Below are 16,075 nucleotides of genomic sequence, written 5' to 3'. Positions count from 1 at the left end.
ACGCTGTATGCACCATGCACCCCGAAAACCACTGGCTGCAACATTCTTTGATATTGAGAATCATAGAGAACAGTCAGGGAGACGAGCAAAAGAAGTGATGGCAGCCATCAGTATTACTTAGAAGCTTTTTGAACATTGGCTACACCAGAAGCTCACAAAGGTGGGTGTTTTAGGAGAGTGTGTTTTATTTAGTTTCCCGCCTTTTAAAAAAAAAAAAAAGATAAATAAGTTAAAAATATTTTACAGTGGGGGTTTTCTCATATTTGTTATATCCAGGACAGATGGACACAATATAAATTCAACAAACTTCTGATCCAAAGACGTTTTCTGGTGTAAGTTTTTTCAGTGAACGGAACTGGTTGAGATCCCCCTCACTCTTATAGATAACTAAAAGTCTGCGGTCAGTCACCATGTGCGGACACTGTATTCATTTCCATACAGCACGCTTGTCTTCATTACATCTCAGAGCCATCTACTGGTGCCTCTGTACCCACGCTGAGTGTCAGACTAAAAATTCGGGGCTCATAAAGCAGCTCAGGATTCTCAAGTTTGAAAGAAAGAGATGGGAGGCGCTTGGACCATCCATCACTGGCTGCCTCTAGCGGACCCCGGAGGGGCGGCGCGCCGAAATCTGATCGCCCTTCCCCCGCTGCTGCTGTTTGTCCCAGCGGCGCGCAGGCTGGCAGAGGGAGGCATCGTGGACTCAAGAGGAGTGATGAGCGTCACACAATCGTACACGCGATGGTTCCGCCTTCAAAATAAAAGCTTGATATCTAGTCGCCTTATTGAATAGGACTCTTTTTGATGACTCAATTGAGTCCGCCAGGCTGATTTAATTGAGTTTGCTGCTAACGACAGCTAGCTGTGCTTCACTTATTTGTCTCCTCAGATGGCTCTGTTGGTATATCATTTTAACATATTTTAAATTTAAATTTACATATTCATTTATTGAAGAATGCATTCAGATTTTCATCAAATACACTGATTCACAACTTAACAATGATGACAGGATGTGAGCAATTAAGCAAAAAATACAATTAAAAACAGAAAAACATAATAAAGACTCTTATTTAAGTACACACAAGTACTAAAGTGCATGAAACGATACGATATAACCATTGCTGCATTACAGAGTTCCTTTGTAGATGGCTCATAGGCTGGCGAGTGCTTTTTTCCCCTTACCTTTCCTGCATTTTCATAATTGAACGAGTGCCTCGGAGCAAAGCATGCGTCATCGGATCCGAGCCAAGGATTTTATTTTGAAAGTAAACCTGGAACTCCTCGTGTTTCCCAGCGGTGCACGGTTGACGGCAGCACCTTGCAACTCCTACTTCACAGACAGCGAGAGGAGAAGAGTCACCACTCTGCGTTGGTTGATCAGAAGCGACGAAACGCACCGAAACTGGCATCTGCGCCGGAGGAGACGCAAAGGAACCGCGCATCCCGCGTCCCCGTCCGCCTCGTCCACTCTGCCCCCTCGCAGGACAGGATGAAAGGACTTTGGAGGACTGGACACTTTGGACAACGCGGACAGCAGCGCGCGGCGGAGGACGGGATTTAGTGGAGAGAAGTTGGCGAAGACACTCGCCTTCAAGTCGTGAGGGGGGGATTTGTGACTCTTTTTTTCCGCTGTCGCTAAACTGCTCTCCAAGCGCTGGAACGTGAGGATTTAAAAGTAGTTTTGTGGGTTTTTGTGAAGTTTACCGGAGACTAGAGGCTATTTCACCAAAGGAAAGCTTGGTGCCATCTAAACTCTGAAGGCTGATCTTTTCTGTCAAAACGGGATACTGTGGGTAAATATTATTATTATTATTATTATTATTATTATTATTTACAAGCAGGTTGCGCAGACTCAGACACATAAGTCTCACAGCTTCACTTCCTTGTAGATGAGGACAGGTTAGAGCTTTGAGCACTGTGTACACTGCGTGAGTCGTGAAGCAGCCCCGCGGCTGTGCCACAGCACAGGTGGCGTGGAGGTCCCTGTTTGTGCGCAATTGGCGCATCTTGGCCAGTGTCAGCAGACTCTGGAGGAATCAACAGTCAGTGCGCAAATCTATTGCCACGGGTTCGGAGCAGGAGCGCAAAGCGGCTTCTGTTGTAGCTTGTGGAGGTGTGTGTGTGTGTTGCTGAAATTACGCACGCTGTAAGAAAAAAACGAGTGGAAAAAATACTGTAAAACATATTTGGGTTGGGAAACGTGTATGCTTTTTCCAGCAGTTGATTGAGTTTGGTTGATTTTTCAGTGAGGGGAAAAAAGTAATTTGCGCTAAAGCGTTCTCTCCACATCCAAAGTCATTCCCTTCATCCTTTCCAGTTTTTCAGTATTTACAGAAAAATCCACGAATGAGGGAAACTGTGAAACTGAGTGTTTTAGAAAGAAAGAGGCCAAATGAAATCACGCACGCTTATCCTTACACAAAGGGTGGTTTGTGGTGATACCTGCCAGATTTCGTTTGAGGTGAGCTCGCTCTTCATTCAGAATGAATCGAACCTATCCTGATTTTATCTTGTTTTTTTTTTTTAAATAAATAAATAAAATCCAGCCATCCCCGTGCTCGTTAGGATGGGCACGCCGTTTCTCCTCACCGCAGTAGTGACGTCTTCTCAGGTTTGGCGCTGAAATATGAATTGCACATCTCTTTCACAGAGCCGCACTCCCCCAAATCCTCTGATCATCTCTGAAGTTAGAAAGCGGCGGATTGTCCCCCCTCCTCTCCCTCTCAGTGAATGAACTGTGCGGTTCTCTCCCCTCAGCAGCAGATCACTCATCCCCTCTTCAAACACATGCGCATCAATGGGATTCAGATGGTGATTTTTTCTTCTCCTTCTTCTCCTTTTTGGCCACTCAGCTCGGCTTTGACTCCCACCATGTCAACTCCCAACCCGAAGAAAATTATTAGATTATTGCGTCCTGCGAGAGAGACGCTGAAAATGAGATTTGGGCTCTGTTGCTTTAGCTTATTAAAAAAAAAAGAAGAAAAAAAATGCTGTCATAAACAAGCGTGCGGCCGATAATAGTTGTGCTAATGCTCCAAATTAATTGTATCTATTGACCCGAGAAATAATGCGTGCCAGTGTGCAGCTTTTTCAATCAGAGGCGAGCCTCAGACACTTTCGGTTCCAAATGAGACTCTGATTGCCTCTTTTCATTAGTGAAATTGGCCCGAGACCATCGCTCTGCTCCTGGTTTAGTGCCTTTACGTTTTCCTTCTCGTTCATAAAGAGAAGGGTTCATTAATCTGCTTCAGCTTGTCTAATTTGACAGAGAAAAAGGATCATTACTTTCATGCACAAACACTCATTTATTATTTAAAGAAAACAAACTTATGTGACCTTATCTGAGCTTTACACTATACCTCTGATATAAAATTTGTGCCTATATATGTAAGGACTTCTAGTCTTTCTGTTCCCCTGTAATTAGGATTCTCACATGTCTGAGGTAGTAAAAGCTGAGTTTATACCAACCTTAGTACGATTTATAACATTTTAATGTCCCCCAGTGTCTGCTAGCAGCACTTTATGTAGTCTTTATAATTTCAAAAGGGACTTCGCTGTCCATCTGTATCTTCTGCTTTAACACAGAGGACAAAGCCCTGGCGTTCGGATCTTTTTCCATGTGCAGGCTGAGTCTCAGACGAGACGCCGCCCGTCTGAGTGTCAGCCCGAGGTGAGCTGAGCCCGGAGTCACCCCTGAACCTCTGACAGCTCTGAAGTGCCGAGCTCTCCTCTGCCTCTCAGCTGATCAATATCTCTTCTCACCTGAGGACTCGTTCGAGCGAGCTCTCTGAAGAGAGGGTGGCTCAGCTATGAAGGCAGGCAAGAAGTCGTGAAGGGACAGGCAGAAGGGAGATGGTGGGTGTGAGACATGCATTGCATTGCAAAAGAAAAAAGCTGGAGTGGAGAAAGGCGTGCTGCAAAGGAAGATGACCCACTTGTGTGTCTCTTTATTACCCATCTAACCTCCACTTGGCTCCACTCTCCAAAAAAAACCTCTAATCTCCCTTTTTTCCCCACCAAGAACACAAAGCTGATCCGGCCCCAGCCGCTGATTATCCGACTTAATTATTAAAGATTGCTGACACTCCATGGAGGTGTGACTAGCATGTGACTTCCTCACGTCGCTCCTCACTGAGGATAGAGGGATGGCAGGGATTTGAACCCGGGTTGAAGCGTTTTTCCGCCCCTGAGCTATTACAATGTGAAGATAGTCCTGCATGATTAATGCTCATGCCTTATTCATTGCCGTAGTTGTGTTTCCCTGCCATGCTTTAAGAAAATATTAGCATGAAAATTTGAGGCTTTGAACTCCTCTCTCGGTCTTTGGGATCCATATTACCTCATGTTCTTCTTCTACTCAGCTATTTGAGGTTGTTAAGTGATATCAAAGTGTTTTTAGCTGGTTGTGCTGTATATGAGGGTTTCATTTTCAGTGAGGATATCAGGTAGTTGTGTGTAATAAGGGGCACACATTAATTACTGCTCTTGCACATGGCTGTCATTTATTTCACCCAAATGCATCAATTACACTGCAGCACTTTGCTGCTCTTCAGATTCAAACACTCGCCGTGGACTCTGGCCTAGTCTAAACCCCTACCTGACACCAGATAAGTCAATGCTGCTATTGTATTAGATCTTCTTCTCACATGGTTTGAGAGGCTGTCATGCTACTTGTCTAAACAGATCTACGGGTTGATATGAACCAACTCTGAAGCCCTGTCAGCTCTCCAAGTGTACTGCCTTGTAAAAAGCTACTATTTTATATATATATGTATGTATATATTTATTTCTGTGTGTGTGTGTGTGTGTGTGTGTGTTTCTGTGCCTGCCAGAGAAAACAAAAGTTTAGATTTAGAGAGGCCTGTAATCAGCAACCTCCACGGCCTGAGAGCGAAGGCCTTATTGTGCTATATAAACAAACCTCAGCAGCATGTAGGCGTCTCGTGTTGTAAGAAGGTGAGGATGGGCTGAGACGGGAATAGAAGGACTCCTGGGAGTTCATAAGGAGAACATTAAAGGCTGAAGTATGTTGACGGGTAAAAGGTGCGGTGGCACTGTTTAAATTAGGACACCGTGTGTGTGTGTGCTGCTTTATTTATCCACGTGTGTCTTGTGAAGTGTCCCCAGTCTGTGTTTTTCTTTACTGAAGCTCGATAACGTGCAAATGCGTCCTCGCACTTGTGCCAAGCGAGGAGTGGGTCACAGGTCCTGCAAGGGAAAGAAAACAGTACTGTTAAGACTTAAGACAACACAACCTTTCTTTTGACTGTGTGTCTGTGTGCAATACACCTCAGTGTGTGCAAGTGAAGCTCGTTCTGTAATGTTAGCATGTGTATTCAATAAACGTCTCCGTAGGAGTGTGTGTGTTAAGGTAGACGTCCCACAACCAAAGGTATTCAGAAGATTCACAGACCCTCTGACGTTTAGGTTAATAGTGGTACCATGTGTGTTTACGTGTGCTCGTGTGGGAAGATTTTTCTTTTACTTTTCTGGGCATTTCACTCACATCTCACTGGGCATTCCAACTTTTCCTTTCTCGGGAAAACTTAGGGGCTGAACACTCTGCTATCCCTTTCTGTAGCCACCATGCTGCAGTCTGATAATGGAGGGTGACTTTGTCGAGAAGAGTCCCCGGGAAAAGAGCGTCAGGCTGTTTAGCTCTGTAACAATGAGCAAGTTAACTGATTGATTGTTGAGCTTGTGATCTGAACTCACGGTAGGGTACTGAAGTTTTCACTTTGAGCTGTTCGTGTGTTGGAATTTCTGTTTTCCCATCCTAAGAACCAGGTGCTCAGAGAAAGTTTCTAAGAAAAAACTTTGAAGAGGGATTTCCCGTCTAATCTTTAAAATCTGTGTGGACTCTCAGGTCAAAACAGGTTAGCATATGCACAGACCCCAAGGCGCTTTGTTGCACTGCGTTCAATGTACAGCCATTTGATGTTGGTTTTTTTTAAGTTTCAGACTGTGTTGATTTCTGTGTTTATAGTCTCAATGGACATCCTGGCTTCTCTTTGACAGATTCTGCTGCTTGTTTCAGGTCCGTGGTGGGGAGCTGTCGGACAGATTCTTGCGGCATCTGCGGCCGCCCTTCTGCTGGACAGTATGCGAACGGAGGATGTTGTCTAAGTTGGAGTCGGGCCTCGCTGCTCTGCGTCTGACCTCTTCGCCCAGAGGAATGACTGCTCTGTGGTGCTCACTCTGGCTTTCTCTCCTCCTTCCTCTCACCGTCGTTCCAGCCGGGCTGCCCACTGCTCAGCCCACAGGTAGGAGACAGACATCCAACCCCACACTGCTGATGCCACATTATTAATTGTCCTAAGTCTGCTTAAGACGCTGAGAAAACTCATTTTGAATTTTGTGCCTCAAACTTATTGCAACATAATTTTAGAGAACAATTTGAGCAAAGATGCCCTTTAATGCGTTGTGATTTATATTATTAGCTAAAAATACCAAACTCTGAGTGGTTCCAGCTCCTTTTTTTAATCGTGATTTGAATAATCCACATGTTGGCTTTACATTGAAAGGGTAGAAAAGGTCATTAAACAGTGCTTCTTGTGCACTCTTGTTCATTGCTTTCTTTTCCATGTTCTTTGAAAGACATTAATTTTTCTGTGTTCATCACTTCAAATAATGGTATTTAAAAGTCCCATTTACTGTTTATGCGAATGGAGTCCTTTCTCTTTTTCAACAAAAAATTTTTATGACGTTTTTTGTCCGAGGAGGATTTAATTGGCCTCTTCTCGGTTCGCTGAGCTTAGCGAGATTTTCCCTCTTTGTTCTCGAGGCAGAGAAATACCCAAAGATCAATCCAAAATAAACTTTGACTGCGTTTGCTTTAATCTCTCCATATTGCTATTAAAAAAAAAAAAAACAACACAGAGTAATCTTTATTCGTAGGTGTTAGCCAACACTTCTTTCTCTCCCCTCCCTTTTTTTTCCTTTTTATGTGAGGGTTATTTAAAATGAGTCTTTGACACTCTTTACACGGTACAGCGCATTAAGAAAGACGAGGAGCCCGGGCGCCTGCTGGAGAGGGCCCAGCTGTCTTACGCAAGCTGAGACACTTTGTGCATGAGTGTAAAAGATTGTGGTATTACAGCTTTTCTAACTGCTGCTTTTGTGTGTACAGTTTGTTTTGGCTGTCGCCCAAATAACTGAGGTCAGAGCAGAGATGCAGACTTTGAGATTCAAGACTTGGACTTAAGTCACTAAAGTGGAGACTTGTGTTTGTGGGACTTAATCTGCTGATCAGTGATAATGAACACAGCTTTGAGAGATAACAGCTAAATAGCCACATTATCCTCTGCATCCAGCGACTTAAAAAGAGACTTGTCCCCCGCCCTCTCTCGTGTAAAATGCATAATGTAAGGAAAGACAATGTGTGATTCTGTCTGCCTGATTGCCTTCCCTGCTGGAAGCCATCGCAGTCTCTCATGCGTGGGATCATCCAAAAAGCTGAGTGTGTGTCTGTGTTTTTTTTTTTTACCCCCCTCTGGGTGGCGGGTGTTCAGGCTGTGATCTTCATGTACCTGCAGCCAAATGCACGCGGAGCCCACGGCTCTGAGGAGGATATTGTTTCAAGTTCCTAATGTTGGGGTGTGATGATTCATCTGATGTCAAGTGGATAGCTGTGGTGATAACACGTGCAGCAGTGCTTCTGCCAAGGACGCTTCCTGGTGCAATGTAAAGCTTTTTACCTTAGAATCAAACTGAAAACGCGAGACTCTTTGTTCACCTTCATAATTACCCACCCAGTCAAAACTTGCTGGAAAGAAATGGGTTTTGCTAGACGTCTAAACAGCTCTGAGCTTTCGCTGTTAAGCTCCCAGCATTTTTGGGTACAATTTTTTTTTGAATGTAGGACAGCTACATGAAGGTTAGATGTATTTGCCCATTTATTTACATCTACATGTAAATTTAATTCCTTTTCAATGGTGCGTTGCATGGCAACCTTATTCATTCAGTCGTCTGGATTGTCATAGCGCCTTATGACCACACCCCTAAGATAATAGACATGGTGTTTTAGAGTGGCTGATTAGCTCAACAAGCAAACAAAGTGGGTTGTGGCGATACTCCTTTAGGTCATTTTATGATATTGTGTTTCTGATGAGGGTGTAGGCACATGAGGTTGATCTAAATGTCATTTTTTGATTCAAATTGCACAGTGGGTTTGCATGTAAAGCAGCATCTTTTTCTTAAAATGTCCTTTCAGAGAGCTGGAAAGACTCTTTTTTTGTCACATTTGGCTTTTCAACCAAATCTTAAAGTTGTTATGTCTGCTAAAGTTTGTATTATTTCTTCCGGGGGGGGGGGGGGGGGGGACATTTACAGGCCCTATTTCCAGGTCCAAAACAAACACATCTTGGGCCAAATCAGATCGAATATAAACATTTTCAGTTGATATTTTTGGGCTAAAGAAAGAAAACCCTTGACTGATCGGTGTAGAAACAGCGAATACACCAACGTCTGATGTTAAGTGGGTACTTTCTTTACAGCCTTCGTGACACTTGGAAGTCCTGTTGTGATCTGGATATTATTTCTGAGACTTGTTTCGCTTGAATATCTGGCACAAATTAATGTTTGGGGGGGGGTTGTCATGGAAGTGTTGTTAGCTGTTTTTCTTTCAGTCATAGCAGAAATAGTAGTAAATACAGGTTGGTTTTGTTCACACATCATCTTAAAAGTGATCAATGACATTATCTGAGCATTGAGTTAGCATTAGCCAAGAAATTGGCTAATGCTAATGCTAAAACAAACACTAGCACACCGACAGTTATCAAGCTAACTTGACAACATGTTTATTGTGTTGTGTAAATTAATAAAGAATACACTTAAAATGCTTATCATTGGTTCAAGAATAGACTTTAATATAAAAAAAAAAACAGTTTTCCCGTTTTTTCCATTACAACAATGTGATTGGTCAGTTTGAATGTTGATCCCAGACCAACATTACTATGAAGATGCAGAAATACCAACAAGGGAATATCAGACACACCCTTACTTTGGCTAAGAGGACTACTCTGCATTCGAGGGTTAAAGCTACATTTTTATTTTATGTGAAACTATTAAAAATCCCCAAATTTCAGGTTCAAATTGATTTTTAAAAAAGTAAGAATCTCAAGTGTTGACAATTCATTGCTGTCCAGTTGGGACTGCTCCTCGTAGGCGTCTCTGGCCTGCGTCTTGTCTCCCCCGTGGCCCTCTGGCCTCCAGGAGAGTTCTCCACATCCACAGATGGACGAGCAGTAGGGGTAAAATGAGTGTTGTTTAATGGCAGATGGCACAATTTCCCCTCAGCAACCGCAACACCGGGCTGCAAAGTTGTCACTTAGGTTTTGTGTTTTCCGTGTGTGGCACTGTGTGACTTTGGGGGGAAGTGTGTGGATTAGTGTGTGTCAGGATCAGCAGGTGTTAAGGACAAATATGCCCTTGAAGGTTTACAGCTGGCCTCTAAATATCAATTCAGATCTTTTTCAGTATGTTTAAAGTGTGTAGTTGTTTTGGTTGAACTCTGGTTGTGATCACTGACCTCTGTTGGCTGCTGGATAGAAGTTATAGAAGGAAACCGCTTTATTTTTAAGCATAAACATTTTCCACAATGCCTTCTTAACAAGTAACAGTAATAGATCATAGTAGAAAAAAAGGTCGTAATTACCCTTTAAAAAGTCATCTAATGGTAATATAGTGGGTCTTTAAAAATCCTGTTTAAAGTCAAGCTGTTTTCTGGGTGTTTATTTATGTGTGTGTGAGGTAAGCAGGCCTTATGGTGTGTGTTAAGTTGTGTCAGTGCGCAGCGTTGTTTATTTCTCCAAGAGCTGGTGTCATTTGCTGTGACAAAAAAAAAAGTTTGAGAGGCCAAGTTGACTGATGTGAGAGACTGATGACATAGAACAGAGACTGTGTGTGTGTGTGTCATTCGTAACCTTCCCTGAGTATTTACTGACCACACACACCCCCTGCTGATATCCCCGCGGAGCTCTGATGGAAGTATACGGCACATGTGAATCAGCAGACATGCACATTCAGTTTTGCCATTGCATCGCTGTGTGCGCACATTTGTGTTTACGCGTGAGCAGAGTCTGCAGTTAATGCGACATTATAAATAAAAGAAGGCAGAAGAAGAAAATGTGTGTCCGCATGAGCGAGAGGAAGACGCACCGTGGTTGTGTGGTCACCGTGTCCTTCAACTAGAGAAGAAAGCAAGTTGTTTGCCCCGTTTAGAGACTGAAAATGTGTGCGTGTGAGCGTGTGTGTGTGTGTGGTCACGCCACCCCATCGGCAAGGACTGTAAATGTCAGCAGGAGGTGTTTGGGTGATTAGGCGACTCGTTAAAACCTCAGCATTTGCCGATTTACGCTCATGCTCTACAGTTCACACACACATCAGTACACAAACAAGCATGAGTGCACACACACACACACACACTCTCGTTCTCTGCCTCTCCTTGTTTCTTACTTTTTTTCTACACACGCTCACTTCTACACACTTTCGAAAACCTTTGATGTGTGCTGTTAGTCTTTGATGGTGACAGCATCTTCCTGAAGGTAACAGATCTATACCTGCGTGCATGCATGCATGCGTGTGTGTGTGTGTGTGTGTGTGTGTGTGTGGACAGAGATAGTTTCCAGTCAGTATTTATGGTGTGGTCAGCTGTTTCCCATCTCATGTCTGGAGGAAGAGTTCTATGTAATCTTTGTAATGGATGTATTGATGTGTTTAATCAGGATGTTGCTACTGTCACAGCAGAAGCGCTTTACTGTGCTGCTGTAGTGCACGTTAGTTTCTTCTATATCCACCTCTAAGCCCTTCTTCACACTCTGAGTTTGCGTCAAGCAAGCACCCCTCTAGTCAGATGTTTATTTTTATTATTATTATCATTATTAATACCCACCCACAGCAGCTCTTTCCTTTCCAGTATCCCTGAGTGTCCCTGAGACTTCTGGTCAGTCCGAGTTTCCCCTCTTTCTTGCTCAGATGTCCCTGTGGAGAATCCAGTTGGCTCTATCATTCTAGCACCATCAAGTCCTTTCCTTGTCACCTCTTACATGAGCTGTAAGTGATCTTACAGCTCATGTAAGAGGATTGTTAGTTGCCTTTGTGTTTACCTACTTAGCTCAAACGCTCTTATGTTCATAGGTCTGCACATGTTGCCAGCTGTGCAAAGTTTTCCTTAAACCTTCTTGTTTTTAACTCTTATTTTTTAGTCCTATTTCTTTATAGAGAGTGACTAAAAATAAATCATCTGATCTTTAACAAGCATCTATTTTAAATCACACCACAATGACACTGATCGTGTTGACGATTAGTCATCCGATGCACTTTCTTTCTTTTTTTAAGCCCTAAAGCAATACTCGTGTACCTTCTTGGTCTTATTTTGCATATTATTAGTATTTTTATTTCTAATTGTTTATGGTGGAGCAGTCTCCACATCGCTAGCCTGTAATTAGCCAGTTCTGTACATGTGTGGGCTCAGCGTGGCTGCCTGTTCATCACAACTTCAGCGTAAAAAGTTCCTCCGTTGTGTTGTGTTTTGGTTTTCACAGTGTCTGCGCGAAGGCTCATTTCCCCGGCAACATTATCGAGAAATCTTTCTGGCAAGTGGAGTAAATGTTCTGGCCAAACAAGCTTTGAATGATGATTTGTTAAACAATGGCACTTCTGTCCTCAGTCTGTCAGGCATTTAATCCAGTAGGCATTTCAGACACGTTTGTGGATGGGAATTAATCATTACAAACAAACTCACAAGGGATCATAGCGGGGTATTTCTCCTAGACTCTCTGCAGTTGTACAAACACTGGCACCAGTGTTCAGTTTTTACATCTGTAAACCTACACATGTTACTGTATTCACACAGTTTTTTAACAAAGAGTAATAAATGGTAGTTGATCATTTAAATCAACATTAAAACATGTTGTGTTGTCTCGTCCTTCTAAGCACGTTATGCATTAGGCGGCACTGTCTAGACGCAGTGTTTTTCCAAGGATAACACACAGCTGAGCATTAGTGGAAAAAGCCTGTTGCTTAGCAAAATGTTATTAAAGGTTTTCATATCAGATCACAGACTGAAGTGAAAATGCTCAGATTGAACTGTGCTATACTGTGAAACAAAAACCGGCTTGTATGTTGGGACCTCTGCTGTGTGAAAGAAAACCCGTCTTTGTCAGGTACGAGTTGGATGCACACCTTGGTGCACCTTCACTAGGTAGGCAAAAAAGAAACACAAAAAATTAGCAGACAGCTGTAGATCAGTAGGTCATTGTCTGCCCGCGGCCTTCGTACGAGCCGTGTCTGCAGGCCACAGCTATGCATGTATTATTACACCTCATTAATGCCCTTTGAAATCCTCTCTGCACACCGTTCAATGAATTATGGATGAAAAAGGCCCGTCTGTGTGTTCTGGTCACGTCTAACTCCCCGCCACCTTTTCTGCATTCTTCTTTGCCATATTTGAATGCATACATATATTATACAACATTTTAAGCCTTAAAGCCTCCTGTGTATCTGCTCATTTTTCTCCTCTCTGGCAAGTTTTCAAATCTCCATCAGTTTCTAAGCTCTGATTCCTGCATCCACTGCCTGCTTTTTTTGTTTCTGTTTTTTTTTTCTCCACCAGATGATGTTTGCAGCACGTACGCACACTCGCCTGCCTCGTACACACCTGTGCATGCCCTTTGCTCTACCCCTGGCTGCGGTTCAGGGCGGTTCTTAGCCCGCTGGCTGACAGTGGCATTGACATATGGTCGGGCTTTTAATTACAAAGCTTCCCCTTAAGGAAATTGTTGAGATACTTAACAGATAAGGCAGACATGGAGCAGAACAAAAAGGCTCATTGTATCACATCAGGAAGACCGCTCTCGGAGGGCACACGGGGAAAAGAGAGTTGGCGATTAGTCAACTGGAGCCACAGTTGAAGCTGACAAAATATTTTTGCACTGTGAAGTGATGGGTTGACAGGATTTTTTTTTAAGTTAGGTGTCTCACTCTTTCTGTTTTGCCTTCTGTCCTGCTGACATGTGGATTTATTGCCACCATTGGTTCAATTGCATAATCTCACCTGAATCTTCAAGATGGATGATGATTGCAAAATGTACCCAATATACACCGTGCATGTCTAAACGTGTTTGTATGTGAACAACCTGACTGTAAGCGTGTGTGTGCGCGCGCGGTTTGAGCCAACCCCATTGGAAGAGGTAATTTTGTTGCTGGCAGAGTCAAACAGATGGCAGGTTGCGCGCTGGGCTGTTAGAAATCCAGCACACACAGACACACACAAGTACCAAGAGAGTCACAGTCCTGGCTTCATGTCCCACCCATCATTAAATAGTAGCTTACGTCTGTCTTTCCACTTTCTTGTTCTTCTATTTGCACCAATTACCATTTTTAATTGCATTTACTCCACCGTTCTCACTCATACTCATCCTTACAGTGATATGAACAGCACTCATGTCTTTATTTCCTCTATACAGAAACTCAACTCAGTGGTACTTCATTTGTCTTACAGGTCTCCGCTGTATCAGAGGACACGCTGTCTAACTTATAATAAAGGATCTCGTTAGCGGGAGTCAAAAGCATATTGAGTCATTAATAACGTGTATTTTCAAGATAATTAGACTAATAAAAGTCACATGGTGAGCAAGTTTACTCCAGGCCTCCCACGTGCACTGATCACTCTCCTCCTAACAGGTCCATCTCTCTCTTTCTTTCTTTCTTTCTCACTGACCACTAACCAGAAGCAGAGCTGTCTGGCTCTGCTGCACCCCATTTACATTTCTGTGAATGGAACCAGAGAGCCAACAGACAGTGTTTAATGCCGTGTGTGTCGGGGAGCGAGGGAGGGAAGCAGTTACTGCGCAGTATGAGATTACCTCCTTGCTTGTGATTGTGTGTGCGTGTGTGTGTGATTGTGTGTGTGTGCATCTCTTTCATATTCTTCTGTCCTCTGTCTTCCTTCCCCTTCATCCCTCCTTTCCCTGTCCCGGTCTTTGTGTCTTTCCTCTTCTTCTGTGTCTTTCCCTCTGCTCTTTTATTTCGTCTCCTTTACTTTAACAGGTGACTGTGATGCAGTAAGACTGAAAAAGGTTATACATGAGCAGTAGTTTCTTTCTTTCGTTCTTTCTTGGTTGAATCATCTATTTCCTGCCTTGATCCCCCCCAAAAAAACCAAAAATAAAAGACCTGGGGTCTCCACTCACACCCTTGCATGCGCTTCTGTTTAATGCTCCCTCGCATCCAAGGCAGCTGACACATCTAATATTGAAACCAAACTCCCTCCCACGTCTCGCTCTCTCACCCCTCTCCCCCCTCTCCCCCCCTTTATGTTATTTTGCCAGGAGAGCTAAAATAATAAAGCCTTGTGCCCTCTGCAGAGCGTAAGGGAAGCCTTTTTCCTCCCTGGAAAGAAGAGAGCGAGAGCGCTCGGTGTGCTGGCTAGCAGCAGAGCAGTGACAGAAGAGCTGACTCCAGATTTGTTTTTATGTTGGTTTTTTTCTAAACCATCAGATTTTTTTTCCTTTTTCAGAACTCCCATGAAATGTTAGTTTTGAGCGCGGTGGATGTGTTAATTGGCCGTCTTTTCGCCTTGTGCGCCGTCTTTCTCCCCGTCGCCCGTGCACCATGCAGTCAGTGGTTTATCTGCTGGCTGCCGTCACAATCAAACCAGGAAACAGCCTCACTTCATTTTTTATATTATTGATTCTTTGTTTTTCCAAATGTGTCCGCTCGCTGCATTTTGGGGCGTCACCCTGCATCAGACTTCGTTAGGAGCTATGATGTCATCGGTGACCTTTATCGACTTCCTCGGCTGACAAGGAGTAACTTCAACAACGCTGATAGAACTGAACCCGATCTTTACTTTTCTGACACCCTGCTGATTCGGTGGCCTCTAACTGACAGAATCTGTAAAGTCAGACTTCCACAAAGGAGAGCACAGCTCCAGCTGATAAAGAGGCAACACGGAGCACGGCTAAATACCAGCAACCTACAGCAGCGCTCCAAAAACTGTACAGCAACACGCTTCGCTCATATGACGATGCTTTGAAATACATTTTTTTATAAAGGCTGGAAGAGCAGTTAATTTGTAATTTTATAAACTGTTGAGGCATTTCTCTCATTTTTATTTTCGCAGATAAAAGCCGCCTTCAACCCGCCACCAGCAGCAGCTTTTAGCTATCATCCGTCTCTGGCCGTTTAACTGTAAAAATCAAGTTTGAATTCTTTGCTCAGTGACAAGTTGGTGCTGGTCGAACAAGAATGCAACTGAAATTTTTCATGTGTATGCAGTGCTGTGGAAACACCAATGGATGCTAAAGGAGCGTAGGCGATCACATGCAGGTTTCAGCCATCCTGATAACTGATTTGGTTACCGCAAGTAAATCAAGCTGTCTGGGCAACTGCTAAGTAGTTAGTAATATTAGCTGCCCATGTCTTGTACTTAGAATTATTAATAAAATCAATTTTTTCATTAGTGAGTTTAAAATGAAATCCAGGCTTTTTAAAATCATCCCTGGCTCTAAAAGCCTTTTTGCACAGTGGTAACAATGTAACAGTGTAGATGTCTTCGGACAACTGTGCTCCAGTTGTTCTTCGCCCCAAACAGAGGCTCCTCTCTACGGTCAGCCTGTGCTGTGAGTGGAGGCAGGACCTGGAGGGAAGCAGGAGGCAGGGATGATGAGATTAAAGGGCTTTTCCTGCCCCTGCCCTGCTCTCATAAGCTAACATACTCTAACAGTACTTCATTCAAGGCTTTCACCGCGCTCAGACAATGACCCGCAGGGAGCTGTAATCTTGATACGTCCTCTGTGACATGTTCCTCATTTTTCCTTGTCAGGTTAGAGTGAGAACAAAAAAACGACTATAGGGAGAGCAAGACGAGAAGAAGAAGAGAGAGACGAAGTGATGAAGTGGTCGGTTGCCCAGAAAGCTTGGGATGTTTTTGACCGTGTGCCAGGTGATCTGAACCATGTGGCTGAGCCCAGCAGCAGGTTTCAGAGGAGGCAGGTTGGAACCAGGCTGAGGGAGAGACCCGCACGGTCCCGCCGCACTAATAAACCGCATCATAAACAGAGCAGTAAACGCT

General features: G+C 43.6%; 1 protein-coding gene across 7 annotated transcripts in view; it reads left to right on the top strand.

Annotated features, from left to right (window-relative positions):
- Nucleotides 1–1,332: 1,332 nt before the first annotated feature.
- fgfr3 (fibroblast growth factor receptor 3) overlaps nt 1,333–16,075 on the top strand; it is a 67,988-nt gene continuing 53,245 nt past the window's right edge. For 5 of the 7 annotated variants that reach the window (XM_026151206.2, XM_080293784.1, XM_026151204.2 and 2 more), the window contains exons 1-2: nt 1,333–1,793; nt 6,038–6,263. In XM_026151206.2, coding sequence (XP_026006991.1) covers nt 6,116–6,263 — 148 coding nt within the window. In that variant the 5' untranslated portion in view covers nt 1,333–1,793; nt 6,038–6,115. The remainder of the gene's footprint in view (nt 1,794–6,037; nt 6,264–16,075) is intronic. The other 2 variants (XM_080293785.1, XM_080293783.1) reach the window with 1 other exon arrangement.

The sequence above is a fragment of the Astatotilapia calliptera genome, chromosome 19, assembly GCF_964374335.1.
Source record: "Astatotilapia calliptera chromosome 19, fAstCal68.1, whole genome shotgun sequence".
NCBI classification, from domain to species: Eukaryota; Metazoa; Chordata; class Actinopteri; order Cichliformes; family Cichlidae; genus Astatotilapia; species Astatotilapia calliptera.
This window is presented reverse-complemented; position numbering and strand designations above follow the sequence as displayed.